The sequence below is a fragment of the Salvia hispanica genome, chromosome 2 (assembly GCF_029641045.1).
Source record: "Salvia hispanica isolate PSC_SH4W2 chromosome 2, Shi_PSC_v1, whole genome shotgun sequence".
Classification (NCBI taxonomy): domain Eukaryota; kingdom Viridiplantae; phylum Streptophyta; class Magnoliopsida; order Lamiales; family Lamiaceae; genus Salvia; species Salvia hispanica.
Genome location: NC_142693.1, coordinates 38,159,833 through 38,185,064, shown reverse-complemented (window position 1 = coordinate 38,185,064; position 25,232 = coordinate 38,159,833). Strand labels below are relative to the sequence as shown.

Genomic DNA, 25,232 nt, shown 5'->3' with positions numbered 1-25,232 from the left:
CGAAAATTCAGTTGCGGAAAAGTTATCATTTAATTTATAGGATATGAAAATTTTGAGATTGACCACATAAGTTATGACTAAAAAACAATTTTTAATAAATTGTGTATTACCGGAAAAGTTGTGTTTTAGTCATGGAGTGGTTTTTTTATCGACTACAATCAAGCTCATCACTTGTTGAATGAAACTATAACTTTGTTAGTAGAAATGACTATGTTTTGATGAAATTGGTGGTGGCGTGGAAGCCATATATTATGGTGGTGTTCGGTTTTTAAGATAAAATAATATCAAGATTCAATCTACACTTGAGTTGTGAGATTATTTTAGTAATATGGGTTAGCTATGACTAATTATCCCATGATTATCTATCTAGGATTGAGTTGTGAGGTTGAATCTCATGAACCAAATACAATATAAATTTAATCCTGAATACAATCTTGGGAACCGAACGCCCCATATGTTGTGTATAAAACGTTGATTATTCGTAACATTACCGTCTAGGTAGATCTGAAATGATGTTATTTTTTGATTTTAATCAATTTGAGTGCTTCTGTTTTTAAGTTTCACATATCATTAACGTTTGACCGTGAGAGATTTGTTATTTGGATTCTGTAGCTTCGATTAACAACTACTACTATTCAGATTGTAGTGGTTTAGGTTCCCAAACACTACAAAAAAATGCATGTTTACCTACCACCGAAATGCTAGGAAAACCCCAATGTGCTAGGAAAAATAGAGTTTTCTGAACACTTTTCCGAGCACATAGGGTGCCAGCCATTTGCTCCCTAGGAATTATTTCCTAGCCCTATTCCGAGCAGAACACAAGTTTTTTCCGAGCACCCGAAAAGTGCTCGGAAACGTGGTCAACTCCTTTTTACGAAGTCCTAGCACCAGAAGTGCTCGGAATTTCCAAGCCTGCCTGCTCGGATCCTAGCACAATTCGGTGCTAGGAAGGTTTTCGGTCATGTAATATTCCGAGCACTCATGTGCTCGGAATTCTGTGATTTTTTCATATTATTCATTTTATTATTATTATTATTATTATTATTATTATTATTATTATTTCAGCTTTATTTTAAATTTTTATTCAGTCAAATTAATATGACATTGAACTAAAAATAAGAATAAAATAAACAAATTAAAATGACATTAAAATGCCCATGGAATTCAAATGCGAGAACTAAATTGTTTCACAAAGTCATTCACTCATTTGAGGTCAAAATCTATTGTTCACCAAATTTTTCACTAACTAGAATATTCATTTTGTTCCGAACAGATCAATCCCTTTTCTTATCCGACGCTAACCGTAGTTTTGCAACTTTCCCTTCCATCACGGCATATATTTGAAGTTGTTGCCCGAAGAGACGACAGTATTTGCCTTAACGTTGTACTAGTTCACAGCTGATCGCGAAAATGACCCTAGAAATAGGCAAATAATCATATCAGTGCTGTAGCATAACAGAAGCATAGCTAAACATGAGGAAATCAAGAAATATATACCGGTGATAACGTTGAAAGACGAGCAAGAGTCAGCCATGTTCATTAGGCCAAATGTCTATCATTTCTTTGTTCCCATCAACTTGGTAGTTTTTCGGACTATCAAATGTCCTTCCAACTGCAATGCAATCCCTTCCTACAAATTTACAAATGCAAAATGTTACTATATGATTTGTGACTTGATTTTCGGGCATTAATCTTTGAGAACTTACTGTGAGAGAAAGTATTCCGGTGATGATTCCAATTTCAATTGCTAAAGCTAGATGAGGACCAGTGAAATACAACATGTTCGAAGAAGGTGGATTCAGACCCTTGGGAAAATTTCCTATCTGCAGAAACAAGAGATTCAAATCAAGACTTTACTCATGAATTTGATCTGAATACAAGGAGAAAACTGCAAAGTGCTTACGGTCTTGATCTCGTGCAGTTTGGAGTTTAACCAGACAAGAGCTTAGGTTTTCTCATGTCACCATTGAAATTCTGAGTGTCACAAACAAGTCAGGAAAAACCAAGCAACCAACCATGTAAGATAATCACAGCCACTTACAATTTGCCTTGTTATCGCCACAACGCTGAAAAGCGTTTCCCATCTCAATTGTTTGCCAAGACCACTGCTGTAACATCCCGAATTTCCGAACCCTAATTTTAGAGCCCTAAAATTTATTATTGATGACGTGGGAGATGTGAGATGTGAATTATTTGATAAATGAATTTATTGCATGAGTTTCTTTGACCGGGAAGTTTGAAAAGTTGCCTATGTGAAGTGGCATGTGATTTATTAAATTATGAGGTGAATTATTTGTTTAAGGGTAAGTGAGAATATTTGGGGAAAATTTTCCATAAATACTAGCCACCTAAATAGTGAGATTTTCGAACCCTTGGACTTTTGGAGAAGGAATTTTATTTTTCCAGATTTAATTTAATTCTTGGGATATTTATCAAAATTAAATCCAAAACCCAATTATTTCCCTATTTCTTAATGGGAAAAATCGAGCCCTATTAATATTAAGGTGATTTTCGAAAATCACCTAGCTTTGGGAAGGAGGAATTTATTTTATTTTTAACTGATCTCTTATTGATTTCCTTCCATACCTAGAATTTAAATATTCTACCAAATCTTTCCATACCTCAAGAGATCTTGTCATATCTTATTTTAGTTAATATAAAAAAATCCATTCCTTATATATATCCATACTACACGCCTATTTCCAATCTCTAAGTGGGTGATTTATTATTTTATTTTGCTCCTTGATATTTTATTCTACTCCGTAAAATATACCAAAACAAAATCTTGGCTAGTTGGGAGCCATATATTTCGAAAATTGCATGCCTTGATACCCTAGTCTATTTTTGTTAATTCTTCTTCCCTACTTCACAATATTTATTTATTTAATTGTGGAGAATAAAATCTTACCAAATATTCTATTTTAATTACCTAAAGATCTTGTTGAGCACTATAAATAAGAGAACCCCTAACCCTAGCCCCCATAAATTTCGCCCCTCTCCTCTCTCCCACTCTCTCTAATTTTTCTTCCATTCTCCAATATTTTTGTCATCTTTTGAAGAAGAATTGAAGTTTGATCCAAGAATCTTGAAGAACCGAGTCTAATACTTAGTTTCTACCGTTCGTTTTTCTCAAAAAGGTATTCTTATATTAATCTTCTTCTTGCTACTCGATCCCTCTTCTTTCTAACCGATTAATCGGTCTTCTTGAGCCCTCATGCATCTTGGTTGAGTGAAAGTGGGATTAAGGGGATATGGGAATATGTTACACGTGTGTGGCGTGTGTGTGCGGCGTGTGTGTGTGTGTGTGTGTGTGTGCGTGTCGTGTGTGTGTGGCGTGTTGGTGTAGTGTGTGTTTGATGGCTAAATATTCTTGTGTGATAAACATGATCTTGATTGATTAGTAATGATAAGATAAATCGAGGGGAAAAGGGAAAAGTATTGAGTGTTGGAACATATATACTAAAAAGCATTTTTCGAGTTTTTGAATTTGATAAATTTCTTGTATATTGTAAACACTCTTCATTTAATGAGAATAATAAATGTTTTCTTCACACTGTGTATTTTACTTTAATGGGTATTGACCGTATTTAATTATATATTAAATTATATAATTAAAGCGCCGGAAAGTAAAATCAGTCTAAGTCTTCTACATTGAAGGTTGGGTCGTGGAACAGGTCATCACAGTAGGTGCCCCAACCGGTACCTTGTAGAAGTAAAACTTTTTCACAACCTAGATAGGCTTTGGCTACCTATCGTGAAAGGTTGCAGTGTCCATCCGAAAAGTCGTCTTTACCTTGAGAATGACTAGTGACACTGGTGTGGTATAGCATTGAATGGATCTAAAGTATAGACACGTCTTTGTTGCTATCTACTGTAAGACGATGTCTTGGAGATTTAATATTTCCTAATCTTTGTAATAATATAGGACACACGTTATTTAATCATACGCTGCTTTGACTTATCAATAGGTGCGGGTTTTTCGTAACCCAATATTCCTGATATCTTGGGTAGTAGTAATTAATAACTAGTATGTTGTCAGTTTTATTATTACATTGAATCGTGTGCCTGCGCGGTTTGACTATATCCCCAAGAGGTGTTCGAGAGAAGTTCTATTATTCGGAAACCCGGCCGGTTTGGATTTAATCCAAGAACAAATAGAAAAGAAAAAGTATATTTTTAATATACATCTCGTACTAGACAAACTCTTGGAAATAAAGATATTAATTAATTTAAAGTCTATAGCAGACTACAAATTAATTAATGGATATAGAAAGTCTTAGACACGGGAAATAATATATTAAAGAGGTTAACCCGGATTGCTTGTAATCACGGATTGGATGGGCGGTCAATATTTCTTCTATAGTGGCACAAGAAATATTCCATTGGCCTTATATTAAATTATGGGTTATAATTTAATTAGTAAAGAAGGTCCAACTGGGGAGGCTCAATCCAAGCCCCATAGATCCCTAACCTAGCCCATCATAAACTCTATAAATAAGAATGTAAGGAGATGAGACATATGTTATCACAAACCCTAGCCTCCACACTTGGCTTTCTTGTCTTCTCCTTCAAGATTCTTATAATTTCTAAGAGATTCCTCCCACAAGGAATTTAGATCTATAGAGTTAAGGGTCATATGTTAGAAGATCTTTGGTCTTGCATTCATAATCAAGCTTCAAGATCTACACGTGGAGAAGTAGCAAACCACTTCGATTCTTTGGAGAATCATTGTTGTAAGTATTCAACAACATAATTTAATTTAAATTATGTGATTAATTGCGCAATTATATGTTTCTACATGTTCAAGCATGAAATTGAATCGACCCACATATTCACCTAAATAGATTCTTATGTGGATTTATTTGTTTTGCTTTTTCTGCTGCGATTATCCCCAACAACTGGTATCAGAGCCATGCTTTTAGGCTCTGATTATGTGGGTTTAATCTTATTTTTTCAAAATTACATGGATCAATGAAGAATATTTTAGATCTATAAGTGAATACTCTAGATCGGCTAAAGAACATTCTAGATCTATGAATTTTATTCAAGATTGATGAAGAATGTCTTGATCTACAAAAGAGTACTCCAAGATCTATAGAATATATTCTAGATCTATATTATATAGTTGTTAAATGGAATATTCTAGATCTATGATAGTTTATTCTTGATCTATGTTTATTGTGTTCTACTTGTGTAGATCTACATGTTTGAAAAATGTGATGGATGATTGTTTTCATGCTTGCAATATTGCGTGATTGTTGAATCTTGTTGTTCTTCGTTTTATTGTAAACCCACGGGGGTTGACCGTGGTAGATTAGGTTCGACCGCACGCAGATCGAGGCAGCGGCGGCTGGTGGCTGACGGCACGGCGGCAACTCCCGGTGCTCGGCGGCGGCTGGGCAGCCCGATGAAGACGACGGCGGCGCGGATCCCTAGAAGGCGGCGGCGGCTAGTTGCTTTTATTTTAGGGCAAAACCCTAATTAGGATTTTAGATGGCCCGATTAATAGGCAAGGCCCAATGTGTGGTCTTGACCTAATTTTTATACCCTAGATATTTGATTTATTCAAATGGGGTATATATATTTTATTTAATCCTTTTTATCTGGAGTACCATGGTTCATGGAAAGGATAAATTGTGATTTATTTTAATTATTTGGTTTTAGACACTTAGTAGTTTAAAATCAAATGATTTATTTGGTTATATGTGATGTGACAAAGTGTGCAAATTTATTTGCCTATGTGATTTACATCTTATGTGAGTTAAATAATTATTTGCTTGCATGATAATCAAATGAAAACCATTTTAACATAAAATGACTAAGCGATAATTACGAACAGTCATGTTGTATATGGTCTCCATAAATGGTATTCAAATGTGAAGTAAATTATATAACATTTCGACCTTTCTTTAGAGGAGTTATGTTATTAGTAATATTTACAGCTTTCATAAGATTTGAATAACTAAAATGGTTCTTTTAAATGAAAGACATGTTTCTGAAGGAATATTGAGTCCAGTGGAAGCGATATTATCACGAAATGAGCATTATTTAAAAGATGTTAACCATGGTCTTAGAATCTTGTTGAGTGGCGTGCGACCTTTCTTTAGAGGACTATTCAAAGCAAGATAAGATTCTTGAGGACTAGAATTATGGTGCTAGCTTAGGCAATATTAGGCAGCCATGCCATTCTTATGGTCTCTGGACTATCTGTCGGTATTGTGACCAAGATTTTTTTTTTTAAATCTAAATAATCCATGACATCCTTTGGTGCTTGTTTATTTAGCATTTTAATAGCATATGTGATTTTCGAATGTTTTATGGTTTTTACATTCCTTTATCATGAATGGTTGTGTGATGGATACCTTTTATTTTTCTCAGTCAATATCAATTATGTCGCTCAATCCATTATCTGTGATCTTGAAAGAAAACAAACTCGAGGGGCCTAACTATGTAGACTGGAAACGTAATTTGGACATTGTCCTTATCGCTGATGATTATAAGTTTGTGCTTGAAACCGATTGCCCTGCAAAACCTGCTGATAATGCTTCTGCGGAAGATAAGGCCGTGTACAATAAGTGGATTAAGGCCAATGAGATGGCGAAGTGCTATATTTTGGCTTCTATGTCAAATGTGCTTCAACATCAGCATCATTCCTACGAATCCGCTTATGAGATCATGGAGAACCTTAGATCTCTTTTTGGGACTCAGAGTCGATCTGCTAGATCTCTAGCGATTAGGAGTCTCATGAATAAGACGATGAAGGAGGGCACGCCAGTCAGGGACCATGTCCTTGAAATGATGCGTCATCTCAATCAAATTGAGGTCTTGGGAGGATCGATTGATCCAAATTCTCAGGTAGACATAATACTCCAAAGTCTTCCGGCAAGCTTTCAACAGTTTAAAGTCAATTATGAGATGGCTAAGCAAGACCTTAACTTGGCTGAGCTTCTAACTGAGCTTCAAAACGCTTAAGGCATTTATGCCCAAGCCAAGCAAGCTATGTTGGTTGACCGCGCCTCCAGTTCCAAAGTCACTAGACCTAGGAAGGATGGCAAGGCGGAGCAGGCTGCCAAGGGATTGAAGGCAAGGAAGGGCAAGAAGAAGGTTAAAGCAAGAAAAACTGGAAAGTGTTTCAAGTGTGGTGAAAAGGGACATTAGAAGCCTGATTGCCCCAAGAAGGGTAAAGGTCCAAATGGTCAAGGTAAACACCAAGCTCATGTTCTTGAAACTTACTTAGCAACTGTTTCTACCCATCAATGGGTAGTAGATACGGGAACAACTGATCATGTATGTTTCGATCCCGCTTTGTTGCAGGATTCAAGGAAACTAAGTGAAGGGGAGATCATTGTCCATCTGGGGGATGCTACTAGAGTGGGAGCGATTGCAGTGGGAGCTGTTTATATTCGCTTTTCTAGTAGTAGAGTTTTGGTATTATACAATGTTTTATTGATACCTTCGTTTAGAAGGAACTTGATTTCTGTTTCTAAACTGGTTTATGACGGATATTCTATTTCTTTCAATGATGCTTGCATTATAAGGAGAGATGATTATTTTATCTGTCAAGGTATCATGGATAATAACTTGTATACTATACGCTCTACGCATCAAGTTGTTGAGTCAAATAACATATCTGTTTCTCGCAAGAGAAAGACTTCACCACATGATATGAATTATATGTACTTATGGCATCTAAGGCTTGGGCATGCCAATCCGAGAAGGATCCAAAAGCTGGCGAGCCTTGGCTCAATTGAGGGACTAAGCTTAGACCCTTTTCCAACTTGCGAATCCTGCTTGGAAGGCAAGATGACCAAAAGATCCTTTAAGATCAAAGGAAATAGAGCCAAGAAAGTACTAGATCTCATTCACTCGGATGTGTGTGGTCCATTCCAAATTCAAACTAGGGGAGGCTATGTATATTTCATCACCTTTATTGATGATTATTCAAGACTAGCCCAAGTCTATTTGATTCAACGCAAATCAGAATCTTTTGAAAAATTCAAACTATTCAAGGCATTTGCAGAAACGCGTCATAGTAAGACTATAAAAGCCTTACGATCTGATCGAGGAGGTGAGTATCTTAGTGATGAATTTTTGGGCTACTTAGCGGAAGCTGAGATTGAATCCCAACTGACTGCACCTGGCACTCCTCAACAAAATGGAGTTGCGGAAAGGAGAAATCGAACATTTCTTGAAATGGTTCGATCAATGATGTGTTATGCTCAGTTGCCAAAATTCCTTTGGGGGTTTGCGCTAGAAACAGCGTGTTATACCCACAATAACTTACCTACAAAGTCAGCGCCCAAAACACCTCATGAGTTGTGGACTGGGCGTAAGCCCAACCTAGAACATCTCAAGATATGGGGTTGTCCGGCGCATGTGCTACTTAAAGATCCAAGTAAATTGGACTCTCGCACAGAGGTATGTTTGTTTGTGGGATATGCCAAAGGAACAAAAGGCTATGAATTCTATAGTCCTCAAGACAACAAAGTATTTGTAAGCACAAATGCAAAGTTCTTGGAAGAGGAGTATATTAAGAATCAAACACCCAGAAGTGTAATCACTCTTGAAGAAATGAGAGATGATGACGTTCCAATTACACAAGAGAAAACTCCACAAGAAAATATTGCACCACGTAATACAACTTCTTCTACTCCTACGATTGTAGAGCCTCGTCGTAGTGGGAGGGTTTCAAAAGAACCGAAAAGGTGGATTGGTCTGGGAGAGTTTTCAGACTCAGCTTCCGGACATCTGGAACCTGACCCCTGGAACTACAAAGAAGCAATAAATGATTTGGATAGTCTCAACTGGATTGAGGCAATGAATTCCGAATTACAATCAATGGAGGATAAGGACGTTTACGACCTTGAAAATCTACCCGAAGGCTGCATTGCCATTGGGAGTAAGTGGGTATTCAAGCGTAAACGAGGTCCGGATGGGAAAGTTAAATTGTTCAAAGCTAGGTTAGTGGCAAAGGGTTATACCCAAAGAGAAGACATCGATTATGATGAGACCTTCTCACCCGTCGCTATGCTTAAATTAATTCGGATTCTCCTATCCATCGCAGCCTACATGGACTGGGAAGTTTGGCAAATGGATGTCAAGACCGCCTTCTTGCATGGTAGTCTTGAGGAAACCATTTACATGAAACAACCCGAGGGCTATGAAATTAAGAGCAAGGAGCACATGGTGTGGAAGCTTAAAAGATCCATTTATGGACTCAAGCAAGCATCCAGAGCATGGAACATGTGCTTCGATAAAACTGTTAAATCATTTGGTTTTGATCAGTGCTCAGAAGAGAGTTGCGTGTATAAGAAAGTTGAAGGTGCAAATGTGGTGTTCTTGGTACTTTACGTGGATGACATCTTACTAATTGGAAACAATAATAAGATGTTGTCGTCCGTAAGAAACTGGTTGTCTACCCAGTTTGAGATGAAGGACTTGGGAGATGCGGGACACATTCTAGGAATCAAAGTGATCAGAGATCGCAAGAAAAGAATGTTTTGCTTGAACGTCTCAAGAATCCTACATCGATACTGTACTACAACATTTTAGCATGGAAAATTCCAAGAAAGGTTTCGTCCCTTTCAGACATGGAATTCATCTATCAAAGGAGATGTGTCCTACGACACATACAGAGGTAGAAGACATGAAAAAGGTTCCATATGCCTCGGCAATTGGAAGTCTCATGTATGCTATGTTGTGTACACGACCTGATATATGCTTTGCCGTAGGCATGGTGGCTAGGTATCAGTCGAACCCTGGCCAAGGACATTGGACTGCAGTAAAGAATATACTCAAGTACCTGAAGAGGACTAAAGAGTATGTTCTAGTTTACAAGGCATCTGATTTATGTCCGATGGGGTACACGGATTCAGATTTTCAATCTGATCGTGATTCGAGGAAGTCTACTTCTGGTTATGTGTTCACCTTGGGAGGTGGAGCCGTTATATGGAAGAGTGCAAAGCAGAAATGCATTGCGGACTCGACCATGGAAGCCGAGTATGTAGCTGCTTCTGAAGCTGCAAAAGAGACTGTATGGCTCAAGAACTTTCTAAAGGAGTTGGGTGTGATTCAGAGTTTGCCCAAGAGCATCACGGTATATTGTGATAACTCTGGAGCTGTTGCAAACTCAAAGGAACCACGATCCCATAAGGCAAGCAAACACATTGAGAGGAAGTATCATATCATTCGGGAGATTGTACAGAGAAGTGACATACAAGTAGTCAAGATTGCAACAGAAAACAACCTTGCTGATCCTTTCACGAAAGCCCTCTCGGGTGGGACGTTCCATCGTCATATGAAAGGGATAGGTGTTAGATGCATTAAAGACTCAGACCTGCTTTCTCTATAAGTGGGAGAAATTGAAGAAAATTGACAGTAGTATACTCGAAAGCATGTTTTCAGTATAAGTGGGAGATTGTTGGAACATATATACTAAAAAGCATTTTTCAAGTTTTTGAATTTGATAAATTGCTTGTATATTGTAAACACTCTTCATTTAATGAGAATAATAAATGTTTTCTTCACACTGTGTATTTTACTTTAATGGGTATTGACCGTATTTAATTATATATTAAATTATATAATTAAAGCGCCGGAAAGTAAAATCAGTCTAAGTCTTCTACATTGAAGGTTGGGTCGTGGAACAGGTCATCACAGTAGGTGCCCCAACCGGTACCTTGTAGAAGTAAAACTTTTTCACAACCTAGATAGGCTTTGGCTACCTATCGTGAAAGGTTGCAGTGTCCATCCGAAAAGTCGTCTTTACCTTGAGAATGACTAGTGACACTGGTGTGGTATAGCATTGAATGGATCTAAAGTATAGACACGTCTTTGTTGCTATCTACTGTAAGACGATGTCTTGGAGATTTAATATTTCCTAATCTTTGTAATAATATAGGACACACGTTATTTAATCATACGCTGCTTTGACTTATCAATAGGTGCGGGTTTTTCATAACCCAATATTCCTGATATCTTGGGTAGTAGTAATTAATAACTAGTATGGTGTCAGTTTTATTATTACATTGAATCGTGTGCCTGCGCGGTTTGACTATATCCCCAAGAGGTGTTCGAGAGAAGTTCTATTATTCGGAAACCCGGCCGGTTTGGATTTAATCCAAGAACAAATAGAAAAGGAAAAGTATATTTTTAATATACATCTCGTACTAGACAAACTCTTGGAAATAAAGATATTAATTAATTTAAAGTCTATAGCAGACTACAAATTAATTAATGGATATAGAAAGTCTTAGACACGGGAAATAATATATTAAAGAGGTTAACCCGGATTGCTTGTAATCACGGATTGGATGGGCGGTCAATATTTCTTCTATAGTGGCACAAGAAATATTCCATTGGCCTTATATTAAATTATGGGTTATAATTTAATTAGTAAAGAAGGTCCAATTGAGGAGGCCCAATCCAAGCCCCATAGATCCCTAACCTAGCCCATCATAAACTCTATAAATAAGAATGTAAGGAGATGAGACATATGTTATCACAAACCCTAGCCTCCACACTTGGCTTTCTTGTCTTCTCCTTCAAGATTCTTATAATTTCTAAGAGATTCCTCCCACAGGGAATTTAGATCTATAGAGTTAAGGGTCATAGGTTAGAAGATCTTTGGTCTTGCATTCATAATCAAGCTTCAAGATCTACACGTGGAGAAGTAGCAAGCCACTTCGATTCTTTGGAGAATCATTGTTGTAAGTATTCAACAACATAATTTAATTTAAATTATGTGATTAATTGCGCAATTATATGTTTCTACATGTTCAAGCATGAAATTGAATCGACCCACATAATCACCTAAATAGATTCTTATGTGGATTTATTTGTTTTGCTTTTTCCGCTGCGATTATCCCCAACATTGAGACATGCATGAGTAAGAGTAGTGTTGAACCTAATTTGTGATATGTGCCTATGTGATTAAAAGGTGAAACTTTGGTTGCGAAGCCGGATAACGGAAAAGCGAAACTACTTGAAATCTAAGCAGTCGAGGTGGGCTTTATTCTTAAACCCTTTTACTTCTTGCAAAAATATCGATTGGTGTTATAAGGGTGGTTTAACTGTTATGCCATGCCTATGTCTGTTTTATTGTGATTTTGTGCGCCTGATGCCTAGCTTGTAAGTTTGCTCCATTGGGCTATAGGGCTATGGATATGATTATACGAATTCGGGTCTGAGTATGGGCCGCAAACCCTACCAGGCTGTGTACACGAGGGGATCGGAAGCCGTCCTTGCTAGTCGGTCGGTCTCGTGGGCGAAAAGTGTGGCCACACTTTCGTCGCACCATGGAAAGATTGTGATTGTGGAAATTGATGAGGAAATGGGGAGTTATTTTGACTGGCCAGTCTATGAAAATATATTTTGTGATACTCGTGATATTCTCTTATAACTGCTTAAAACTCGAGTTCACTTGGTAAGGGTGGCATAACTTATAAACGTTTTGGCAGTGAGCTCACTGAGTATTTCAAAATACTCAACCCTGCATGTGTTTTCCTTATGTGCAGGTTGAACGGTGACGAGCGGTGGCGGGTGTTGAGCATGTTAACTAATTAGGATGGATGTCTTGAAACTTCAAGCGTAGTTGTGTCTTCATACATAACTACACTTTCTCTTGGTCGTTTTCCGCTGAATTCTCTTTGAAACACTTTAGTATTTTGGATATTTATTTTCCCTTTCGGTTTAGAGGCCTTTGATTTTCTTGTAGTTCTCATCTTGGAAACTATGTCATACTCTTGAGACTTTGATCGTAATTTATGATACCTCTCTCTTTCTTATTTAAGCTTCTAGGTTAAGTTGTTGATTTAAATGCTCTGATGTTTCCTTTAAATCTTTCGGTCAACTCTTTAAATGAAACCCTAGCCTATGTTGAATTCTTTAAGTTCGTTTTGGTAGCAGTCGCCTCATTTATTGTACCCTAGGAAGGCGGGCTGTTACAACTGCAAGCAAGAAATAGCTTTTCATTTAGTTAGAAGACAAAGGCTATGTTTAGCTAGACAATCCATCATCTAAGAAAAACTATGTTTAGCTAGACAATCAATCATCTAAGAAAAGGCTATGTTTAGCTAGACATTCTACCTCATCTATTTGATGGAAGACAGAGAGACAATCACTGCATTTTGACACATTCCTTGCTAATGTCTGATGAGTAGGGGTGTTGGCCAATCTCTGACTTTCTTCTCTTCTTTTTTTTCTCAACAAAATTTCATTTCCCTTCTATTCACATTTATGAAGCATAAACAGTCCCAAATACATGCATACATAAAATTAACAATCAGTTACACATAACATCAAGAAAATAAAGCATAAATTTGGCATAATTACCAACCAATTTCAATCCAATAACCTGCAGAGTCATTCCTAGCACGTTGAACATGCTCGGAAAGTGCATAATTTCTTTTAAATTCCGACCACTTGGGTCATGTGAAAGTGCTCAGAATTTTCCTAGCACATATTGGTGCTAGGAAATTTGTGCTAGCTAAACAATATTTTTTTTGTTAGTGAAACCTTATTTGAGCATTCACTATTTACACTCTTGTAACAATTGCGAGTGATAATAAAATAATTGGTTAATATAGACTCACTTGTGACAATTGCGAATTGTAAAATAAACATTGTTTTAACAAACAAGATTTAAAATTTATAAAATAAAATAGAATAATAGATCAAAAATTACGATAATTACGATTTAGATGGTAACTTTCTCATTTTATTTATTCTAAATGTTATTTTTAAATTGCTAATCGTATATCCTAAATTATTGTGAATTTAACTCGATTTTTTGTAATATCATAACATAATTAAGACTCAATCTTTACTAGTTGCTGCAAATTATACTAAATGAATTTAAATTTAATGGTCGCAACACGGAGGACTTGAACATCATCAGATATTTGCCTCGGATATTAATCACTCTACCATTTGGCCAACTCACACACACAGCATTTCAAATATTGTGTTATTTTTTCAAAGATCGTGTAATGTTTCGTAATTAATTTGGATATATTTACTTCATTGAATTAAGTAAACTTTTGAAATTTTCACATTGAGTAATATTTTGAGGCCACAATCTCATTCAAACTCTAGTTATTATGAAAAAAAAATCTAAAAAAAAGTGATTGAATTTCTTTAAATTATAAAATCACTAAAAATTTGACTGTTAATAAAGTCACATAAACGGATAGGATAATCATAGCATCACTTTGGTCTTTGGTGCTGGTGAACTAATAGAAATAACACAGAAAGTACAAAAACAAAAATCATCCATAATATACTATATCCAAGAGTAAGACATAGCAGTTAGTTTGAGTTTCTCAACCATGATCCCACTTAATTGGTTCCTTCCCTCCAACTTAATTAATAATATAACCACAATCAAGTTCAACATAACCTGAATTGTGATCAACCACCAAGTTTAAAGAGCCACTTCTTTTCTCAATATCTCATTGAAGATTGAGAGGGTATCTATTATTACAGAACATAGATTCAGGATTCTAAATTAGTATATTTAGTTAAACAAGACAAGAAAAGTTGAAACAAAATGAAGAGATGAGCAAAAAGCATGCATGGCTCCACACATGCCATTCACGACAGCCTTCCGCCTAGGGAAGGAGGCCACAAATGGCATACAAGGAGCCAGGCACGCGCAACACAACACAACACATACCTGGTACCTCTGGAAAACCAAAAAAAAAGCCCCTTATAGATGGAACTACCCAATTGGCCTATCATATATTTATAGGAAGTCAAGACACAATCAGTTTGCAATCAGCCAACGACAAAGGAAGTAGCTATGCTTATAGTTGGGAAATGGACAGTGTGTAAATAGTAATATATTGAGATTGACTTCACCTGAAAACTAAGCATCATTTACTTTTTTTGCTCTGTCAGACTCAGGTATGAAGGGGGCTCATCTCTTCATGGACTCATAAGGATTACGACTTGAGCGTACGCAATTAGTTAAGAAAGCACACACACATATTGTCATAATTAATGACAATCAATGTTGGTACTTGGGGTGATTAAGAGAGTACACAACCATTGACCATGGTTAGTTGAACCATAACCATGTGATGCTGGTGCCTAATTAGCAGGATTAGGTTTTTTTGATATATTGTTAAAAATGAGTATCTATGGAGTAATCTTAGAAAGAAACGTTTAATTTGTAAATTTTGATATACATATATAATTAACAATCTTACTTATTTCAATTTATGAGAATAGTATACATGGGACATGTATAGTAAAAGCAGCCGCCTTATCAGAATCCTGTGTTTAATTTGAGAGGTAATCTATGGTTATGGTATGAATATGGGTGGATATTTGGTAGAGAGAGCCATGCACATTTATAGTGGTAGCTGCATTGCCCCCTCTAAGTTATAGGTAACGCCCATTCTATAGTTATTTATTTTCCTTCAAGGATTTTGAGATGGAAGTTCGAAATGACGAGTGATATTAAAAGTTTGAGATATATGAACTTAATTTTTATGCTGTTTAATATTTATTGATTGGTACGATACTACCTACAATTGCCAATAAAGACTGTGCTATATAAATGATCATCGAATATTCATGGTATAAGTATAACAAGTATTTATATTTTGACAAAATTATACTCCGTATTTAAGAAAAAGGTATTCAATGGCATGTTTATAACATTAGGTTACTACAAATACAAGTGTTTAAAAAGGGAGAGAAAAGGATGTTGCGTGTTTAAAAGTAGGAGAGATTAATAAAGTAAGAAAGGAGAAAGATAATTGAGTATTTTAAATATTTCCTAAATAAGAAAGGGGTCATTTTGGTTGGGACGGACGAAAAAGGAAAGTGAGTCATCTTCGGTGGGACGGAGGGAGTACTATTTGAGAATTAATTATTAAATTATACTCCATTTGTCCCAAGATAAGCGACTCGCTTCCTTTTCGCACTTGTTTCAAAAAAATAATATAAAATAGTTGAAGTGAAGAAAAAGTAAAGTAAGAATTATGTAGAGAAAACTCTGCTCTACATAATTCTCTCTCTTGCTTTACTCTCTCCACTCTAACTATTTTATATCATTTTTCCAAAACAAGGGCAAAAAAGAAGCGAGTCGCTTATCTTGGAACGGAGGGAATACTACTCCATCCGTCCCGACTAAGATGACACATTTCTTGGCCGGCATGAAATTTTAGAAGTTATTTGTTAAAGTGTTTAATTGGAGAGAGAAAATATGAGTATAAGTATTAAAATAGAGAGAGGGAAAGATGAATAATATAATAGGAGTGAGAAAAAGTTGTTGGATGTATTAATTGGAAAGAGAAAGTTTCCAAAAAATGAAATGTATCATGTTGGGACAATTTAGAAAGGAAAACGTATCATCTTAAGTGAGACATAGAACGTATATTTCTAAACATGTATCACGTAGTACTACTAGTCCTCGGAGAAGAAACTAGTTTCATAGACCCAGCTGTATTTCAAAGCCGCTATTTCTAGTCTAGGGAATAACGGTCAAATTTCATTAAACTCATATTTACTTTCATTAGCTACAAAATCGAGCTTGAATCAATTGTTTTGAAATTTTGAGATCAATTCACTGATCATAATGAGTGCTATAATATATAACTCGAAATTTAAATTTATATAATAATGAAATTTATAGATTCAACCTTAATAACGTTCACTTTCCAAAGTTGACATGTTTCCTCACATGTAAATTTTATTCGAATTATGAATTAAAATATACTCCCTTCGTTCCACTTTAATTGATACATTTTTAAAAAATATTTCACTCTAAATAACACATTTCTTATAAATATTATTTATTCTACTTTATTCTCTTCATTTAACTCAATAAAATAAAATTGCATAAAATTTTGTGACGATTAAGAAATGTTCTATTTAGAGTGTGACCGACGTGGTAATATGTTACATTCCAAATTATATTGAGCTGGCTACATGGCTTATAATCTCTATGGATAGCATTCAAAGTACTACTACAAGTAGTTAAGAAGCTAATTTAATTGGGTTTTTAACTAATAGTTTGGGTGAGGCCCGATGCTTAATCAGGCCTTAATACAGCCGATCGAAGGCAATCAAATTCGGGCCTCTCATATTTATTGGGCCAGCCTGGACTGACATAATTTTCATAATCTATCACCACAATTTCGTTTTATTTAAACAACAAATATAGCAAACAATATAAACACAAGAAGTGCTTCATAAAATTTAAACATTAAATTGAGGGTAGTGCACTTACAACAACGTCACACTTGGATGCTCCAGGCAGCGAAATCAAGAATCAAAAGGAGAAGGCCCGAAATAGAACGAAAAAAAAAACAGTAGAGAAAAAAATCATCATTCGGGCCATTAAAACCACGGCCCGTTTGACGATATCACACTAATAATTTACAATTGCTCCAATCGATCTTGAATTATAAATCCTTATTCGAAGTCCCACAAAAGTTATTTTTAATAAGAACTCTTGAATGATCCAAAAGATTTTGAAGATCCGGCCCGAAGAACGAACTGATGGTAGATTGCAGCTATGGCTGCTCCCACGAAGGGCCCAACCCAGAATATCCACTGCAAGAATTGATTGAAAATAGTATATGATCAGTTTCTTTTTTTTAACAAATTCAAGATATAATTTAATAATTAAAAATTAATATATTTACACATACTTGATCATCCCAAGCTTTGTCTTTGCCATAGATGACAGCGGCTCCGAAACTACGGGCCGGGTTGATGCCCGTACCCGTGATTGGGATGGTCGCTAAGTGAACCATAAACACCGCAAATCCAATAGGAAGTGGCGCCAAAACCTATAATTAAGATTTAAAATAAGTTTAATTGATACAAGTTAAAGAGATCGTGACACGAATTTTAATATAATTAATAAATTAAAAAATAAATAGGAAAACAAAAATTAAAATATTGTTAGAAGAATGCTTAAACATATAGAGACTAATTTTGGTGAACAATCTAAAATAAAATAACTAAGACTATTTTTCGTATCAGAAAGAATATGCTACTAGATGACAAAGTTTAATGGTACGATGTCTCACCGGAACATGGGAGTCCCTAGCATTCCTCTTAGGATCAGTGGCGGCGAAGACGGTGTAGACGAGAACAAATGTTCCAATGATCTCAGCCGCGACCCCGGTGCCCGTGCTGTACCCATCGGCCAGCTCATTAGCACCGCCACCATATCTCACGTAGTAGGCCTTCTGGAACGCCTTCACCAGCCCACACCCACACACCGCACCTAAGCATTGCGCCACCATGTACAACACCGCCCGAACCAACGACACCTTCCGGGCCAGCAATAGCCCAAATGTCACCGCCGGGTTAATGTGACCACCTACATACATATTCGCCACGCCGAAAAAATTAATTTTATAAATCAAAACTTTAAAATTTTAAATTTTTAAAAAAAATAAAATGCTCGAGATAAACAGATAGATAGATAGATAGATAGATGACCGGAAATGCCGGCGGTGCAGTAAACGAGGATGAAGATCATGCCGCCGAAGGCCCAGGCGATGCCGAGGATCCCGACGCCGCCGCACTGGTCGGCGGCGCTCTGGCTCTTGTAGCCGATGACGGTGAGGACGGTGACGTAGAGGAACAAGAGGGTTGCGACGAATTCGGCGATGATGGCTCTGTAAAAGGACCATTTTCCGAGCTCCTCCGCGTCGATCAGCGGCGCCGGTGGAGGATCATGGTAGTCCTTTCCGCCGCCGTGTTCAGCTCCCACCTCAATGTCCTTGCCCATTTCAGTTTTCTTATAAATTGTTTTGATTTTGTGTTGCTTTTGTGTGAGCGATGATGATTTGTGGGTTGGAATTGGAGTGGTATTTATATATGAAGTCGGAGAAATTAATTATTGATAGGAGTAGTAATTAATTTGATTGTGTATTGCCGCCCCTAAAGAAATTAGCTTCCATCTTTTCTATTTTCATAATCTATTCGACCCTACCTTTAACCGCCCTAAGTGGCAAGTGGGCAACTATTTTCCAATAATTGTGAGTTTTATCATATTACCACGGTACATTTACAAAATTAGTTTTAAAGATTATCATGAATTTTAATAAAATAAGAGATGGTTATTGGAGAAAAATAATTGAAATATTATTAGTGAAAAAATAAACTTTATTGGCAAGTTTAAAATATCATGAAATATCATGAATAATTGCATAGCTGGTATGTTAAATAGGACATAAACATGCATTAAAATTCATTTAAAATAAATACTAATATTGTCTCTGCCCGTGAAAAAGAATTATGATTATTCAATTTTATGTAACTAAGTTAATCACGTATTGACAAATAATTCAAAGAATAAAATTACAAACCGACCATGCATCAATTGATTATCAAATTGCCAACTCAAGCCTAGTGCGCCGCCACCGCATCATATCTCAACCCATCGATAACCAATAATTTGTGTTAATTTAACTAATTAAATAATTAATTATAATCTAAATTAGGGATGTATTAAGATGACAATCCTCTTTATTGTAACACCGTGACACAACGTATATAGCAATATTATAAACGTCACACAGCAATCTATAGATTGCTATAGATTGCTGTATAGCGTGTTGGATATTGCTGGCCGAGAAAAATTGTTGTATAGTGTATAAAATATTGTTGGCCATGTTTTTTAGGTTTTTTTTTTGCCACGTGGCAGCTTATTAATCGTCCACATGTGTAAATGATTGGCTAGGGATGGTGGTATGATATTATTTTAAAAGGTGGTGACACCCTAACACTCTCATCTATATTATGCACACGTTAAGCAAATGGCTTGTTTGAAATTAATTAATTGTTAATAATATTATAGGCACAGGGATGTGATCAAATGAAAACTCTAAATGTTGTACAAACTCAAAACTATGATCTGGACCATTAGAAAATGTCAACAGATCACAAAAAAGCATCAACAGGAAAATGTCAACAAAATTTCAACGGTAGTCAATGATTGTTGTTGTGTTGATACTGTGTTGATACTGTGTTAACATTAAAATCTTGAAATTTTACACTGTGTTGATATGGGGAGTGTTATATTGCTAACTCATAATTTAATTGCTAACTACAAGTAAATAATAACCATTAGATATTCAAATTAAGGGGTTAGATCATTAATCTCTAAATGTCAATACGATCAATGAAAAACGTCAATAAGGCCATAGGATTAATTCCAAAAAATATCAATAGGGGTATTAATGTCAATTAACTACATATTTAGTTATAACTAACTTTTAAAAGAAATCCCAAAACTTTAAATTCATATAACATATATCAAATTAAAGATAATTTCATAAGGATTCCAACGATATCATACATGCATATGTTCCGACGTAAAAATTTGAAAAAAAATTCAAAATTTTTTAATGTTTTCGTACAAACAGAAATGTCAACATACTATATAAAATATGTCAATATAATACATGTAGAATGTCAATATAAGCAATGGGTTAACATTCTTAAAGCATTGTGTTGATATTTTCGGAACACTATATTGACATTTTCATCCAAAATCCTAATTTGGAGTTTTTTTTTATCTTTTTTGATTTAATTAATAAAAACGAAAATTACACGTGGAAAATTGTAGACCCACGCGTTTTCTAAAATCCTATGACCTTAAATTAGTTGTAGTTAGCAATTAAATGATGAGTTAGCAATTGATCACTCCCCGTGTTGATATGTATTGAAACTTTATTGAAACTGTGTTGAGGAGTTTTGAATGCGAAATATATAAATTTGTATTTTATCACTACCCTATCCGCATATTCACGAAATTTTGTAGCTCTTTATTGTCGACCTTTAAACAAAGTCAAGACAAATTTTCATATATTTAATTTCTTGGCTATTAAACTTCATCGCGTCAATGTCAATGAGATGGCGGTCTCTTATTACAAACTCTTTTGTTCTAAATTCTAATGTATATTTTGGTTGTGGATTAGGTTACTTGGTCGGTAATATAATATATTGCCTATTAAATCATCACATACTTTCTTTTCTTATCTTGTTTTCCCTTCGTCACTTTTGAGTTAAAGAATTCATCAATTATTTGTGTATCGGTTGATAATACAACTCACAAATACTGGATGGTTTAAGACTTATAATTTATTAATGATTAAATTTATAAAATATTGAATAACTTATCGAATTTGATTGCATAGTTAATCCATGTCACGACGAATGACAGAAACTTGATATATAAATTTATATGGAGATGCTTAATTTAGCATTATCTAAAGAAATATATTATGAGTGTGAAATAATTTTGGAAGCATCTTACATTATTATAAATAATTAATCACGACCATAACATAAAACTTGTATCAAAATTAATACTACACGTTAGATTGTATTAATTAAATGCGTTGTATAAGTTATTAATGCGTCAATTTTATCAGATTAATTCATAATTTGAACATTGATTAAGTATGCATTCATTTACTTATTTTCATTTTTCAGTTCATTAAAATTGAGAGCCAAATACATTTTTTCCTCAATAATAATATTATCGTTCACTACTAATGATTAATTTTCTGATTTTCAGTTTATCGTGTCATTTTTTCTTTATACTTGCATTAGAAAAATACAATTGAATAGTTTGAGGTCACGGGTTCAAACCCCGCTACCCACTGGGAGACTTTCGACCTTAATCGGCAAGTCCGATCGAGCAGTATTAATCGAATTTCCCCAAAAGACGGATTCGGAACACTCGTCGTTAAACAAAAAAAGGTAAGCAAAAACATAATGTAAACGTAGTGGAGGGAGTAGTAACTAGTAAGTTAGTAACCAATCCGTCTTTCCAAATTCAGCCCAAGATTAATAATTTCTTTTGTAATATAACCAAGTGTGTATTATTTTGATCATGGATTACATTATTTGGTTATAAAACTATTGTGGCCCAGAGACTTCAGGGCTGGTAGAAAAATGATTGGGCCAATCCCCAATAGCTCTGGGCTATTGAAATAGTTTTATAATGCCTAGCTTAAACAGTAAGCCTAATAAGAATTCGACGAGTAATCTTCTCAGCCCTTTTAAATGTCGTAATTCCAATCATCATATTTTTTCGTTGGACTTGGACAATATCTATACGTATTTATTGAAATTTATGGTTTACACAAACATTTAATTTGATTAGTGATTTCTGTGTTCTATCAAATGAAAATTTATACATCGTACTATAAAAGAAGTATTTATATATCCTCTCATATTTATCCCAATTTTATGGTAAAATTAGAACAACACTGCAAAGTTGATAATATATGAAATATAAATTAAAAAAAAAAACCAGATTCTGAAATGAAAATTTATACAACAACAATTATTTTTAAAATTATCATGGTATACTTTTAATTCCACCTAATTCATGCGTGTCAGCTTCTTATGATTGGTTGAATTTTGACAACATTCTTACGTTTGTTCCCTGTTGTTTGAAATCGATGGGGGCGAATTTCGTATTCCATCAAGACTTTTTCGAGATCTCTATTTTATATAGTTTTTGTTTTTTGCAGATAATATACGAAATCATTTTTATATTTGCAAGAAGGGATGAAATTGTTAAGTAATAGTAGTACCAATGAACGAAGAAGTCAGCGTGCTGTGCTGGAACTGAGTATACAAGTAGTAGATATTTGTCCTCAAGTAATATAATTATTAAAAAAATCTAAATCGTTTTAACTTTTATATTTTAATCATAATACTTTAAATATTTTCTACACCACAATCAATCAAGAACCACTAAAAAAAAACTTAGTGCAGTATTTTTTAGTGACACAAGAACTGAGACGCAATTATTAGCGTTTGAATTTTTTTAAAAATAACGATAATTTAGAACGCAAAAGAAAGCGTCCCTAAATTAAAGGTAAATTATCTTAATCTTTTGCTTTAAGGACATTTTCATAGTTTCATTTGTGTCATTTAATTTTATTTGGGACACTAATAATAAGGATAATTTGTTGAGTATTGACGGTATAATTAAACATACAAATTAGCGTCCTTAATAACATTAAAAAGTGTCATATCCGATTTTTTTTTCACTTTATCCGATTGTTTGCTGTTGTAGCGAACCTAAATAATTGAGTCATACTCTATCCCATTAATCTTATCTCTCAATCCAAAGCTACTTATGATAGCAATAAACATAATGATAAATCTTATCTCATCATAATTAAAAAATGAAGTAAAATAAAGCGAAGATAACCCCACTCCCATTATAAATCTCATCAACCAAACCCTCACTCTCTCCCTTCTCTCTCTCTCCAATCTCTCTTAGCAAAGAAATGCAATGGCCGCAAGAAACAGCCACCGCTACCTCAGCTTCGCCACCGCCACAATAGCTCCAGCGCCCACCGAGGATCATCTCGAATTCGAGGAATCCGAGGTTTGGAGCAGCATCGTTTTCGCTGAACCAAAAAAGCAAGCGCGTCGTAGGCCATCGCGAAAGCTCTTGAAGCTGAAGAACCACGACGTCGATCGTATGGCTAGATCGCTGCCTGTGAACGTACCGGACTGGTCGAAGATCCTCGGCGGTGAGTGGAAGCCACGCGACGAGTATGAGGAGGAGGAAGAGGAAAATGAGCGAATGCCCCCTCATGAGTATTTGGCGCGGGTTAGAGGAGCTTCTTTGTCGGTGCATGAAGGTGAAGGGAGGACGCTCAAGGGCAGGGATTTGAGTAGGGTTAGAAATGCCATTTGGAAAAAAATTGGCTTTGAAGATTAAACAATTTGTTAATTAGCTAGCTTAGTTTAGCTAATTGGAGGTTTTTGTGGTTTAAGGATTGATATAGATTAATATAATCGATTAGATTGTTTTGTGTTGGTAACATCCACAATCATTCATTGTAATTACATTAAAATTGACTTAAACTATAGAAAATACTTCTAGTATTTTCTATTTCTTTGGGTCTAGTATTTTATATGGTTTAAATTGTCAGAAAAATTCTAAATGTACTTGATTTATATCATTAGTGTAGCATTAGTAAAAAATGATAGAATTATTTGTGTAGAAAATTCTAAAACATGTATATATGTTGCACCAATCGTATCTAGGGCTGGGGAAAAATACCGAAATACCGAAATACCGGCCTTATCGTACCAAAAAAATATCAAAAATACCGAATTTTCGGTATACCGTGACTTTCGGTATGGTATGATACCTTACCGAAAAATTCCGGTAAGGTAACGGTATGAATTTTCAAATACCGCAGTATACCGCTACATACCGAAATTCGGTATATACCGTAAATTAAGGTATATACCACAAAAATATAAACACAATTATATTTTTAAATTATAAAATCTATTGTGAAATATAAATATAATTATGAATAAATTATATTTAATTTATTTTTAAAATTATAAATTATAAATAATATTTTAAAAACTCTAATTTTCTATTTTAATTGATGTTGAAAGTCAGGTATACCGCAAAAGTAAGGTATACCGAACTTCGGTACGGTATATACCGAAAATGAGGTACGGTATCGGTATAAAAATTTATCATACCGAAAATAAGGTATACCAAAGTTCGGTATACCGAAAACTTTGGTAAGGTAAAGGTATGACTTTTTCACATACCGTATTTACGGTAAGGTATACGGTATGGTGGTTTCGGTAAGGTATACCTTACCTACCCACCCCTAATCGTATCTATACATATATAAAAGGCGAGTTTTAGCGCTGAAATTGAATAGTTATAAAATATGTCATAATCAAGGTTTAGATAAATATACGTGGTGTTAAATTTCGGCAGTTACAGTTATAATATATTTATATACATTATGAAAAAAATTAAATTGTAATCAATGTGTGTTTGTTGTTGATCATGTAGTGGAGATCGAAAGCATTCTTATGGATATGTGTTTTGTGTTCAAATTTTATTTTCAAAACTTATTTAATTGTATGAGTATACATTTGTGAGTTTAGAACTTATAATCATATTGTTTCCCATTTTAAAATGCTGAACCCATGTTTTAAATTAGTACAAGGAGAAGAAAATGAATTGGATCGTGCATCGCACGGGTGTGACACTAGTATAATGACAATGTCCATATTAGATTTAAATTTTAATTTGTTACCCGTATCATAAAAGTTTGGGAACCTTAAATGGTGGACTATTAAAGCAAATTAATTAGTAATGTATCAAATCGTGAGACTTTAATTAAATTAAATGCGCATTAAAAACTTTGGAGATAATCATTTATACTGATTTGCATATATACTTGTGT

General features: G+C 35.0%; 2 protein-coding genes and 1 pseudogene across 2 annotated transcripts; 2 read left to right on the top strand and 1 right to left on the bottom strand.

Annotated features, from left to right (window-relative positions):
- Positions 1 to 6,594: 6,594 nt before the first annotated feature.
- On the top strand, positions 6,595 to 9,714 carry LOC148932351 (uncharacterized). The gene is made up of 6 exons (XM_089065074.1): positions 6,595 to 6,874; positions 6,974 to 7,083; positions 7,315 to 8,068; positions 8,666 to 9,081; positions 9,286 to 9,342; positions 9,589 to 9,714. Exons 1-6 carry the CDS (start codon positions 6,595 to 6,597, stop codon positions 9,712 to 9,714), a joined length of 1,743 nt encoding a protein of 580 aa, XP_088921200.1.
- A 7,468-nt stretch (positions 9,715 to 17,182) lies between these two features.
- LOC125201411 (aquaporin PIP2-2-like) lies at positions 17,183 to 18,820 on the bottom strand. The gene is made up of 4 exons (XM_048099502.2): positions 18,466 to 18,820; positions 18,048 to 18,343; positions 17,664 to 17,804; positions 17,183 to 17,565 (listed from the first exon to the last, which is right to left on the bottom strand). Exons 1-4 carry the CDS (start codon positions 18,755 to 18,757, stop codon positions 17,452 to 17,454), a joined length of 843 nt encoding a protein of 280 aa, XP_047955459.1. The 5' UTR covers positions 18,758 to 18,820; the 3' UTR covers positions 17,183 to 17,451.
- A 4,419-nt stretch (positions 18,821 to 23,239) lies between these two features.
- Positions 23,240 to 23,892, top strand: LOC125202445 (protein S40-4 pseudogene; annotated as a pseudogene).
- The last annotated feature ends 1,340 nt before the right edge of the window (positions 23,893 to 25,232 follow it).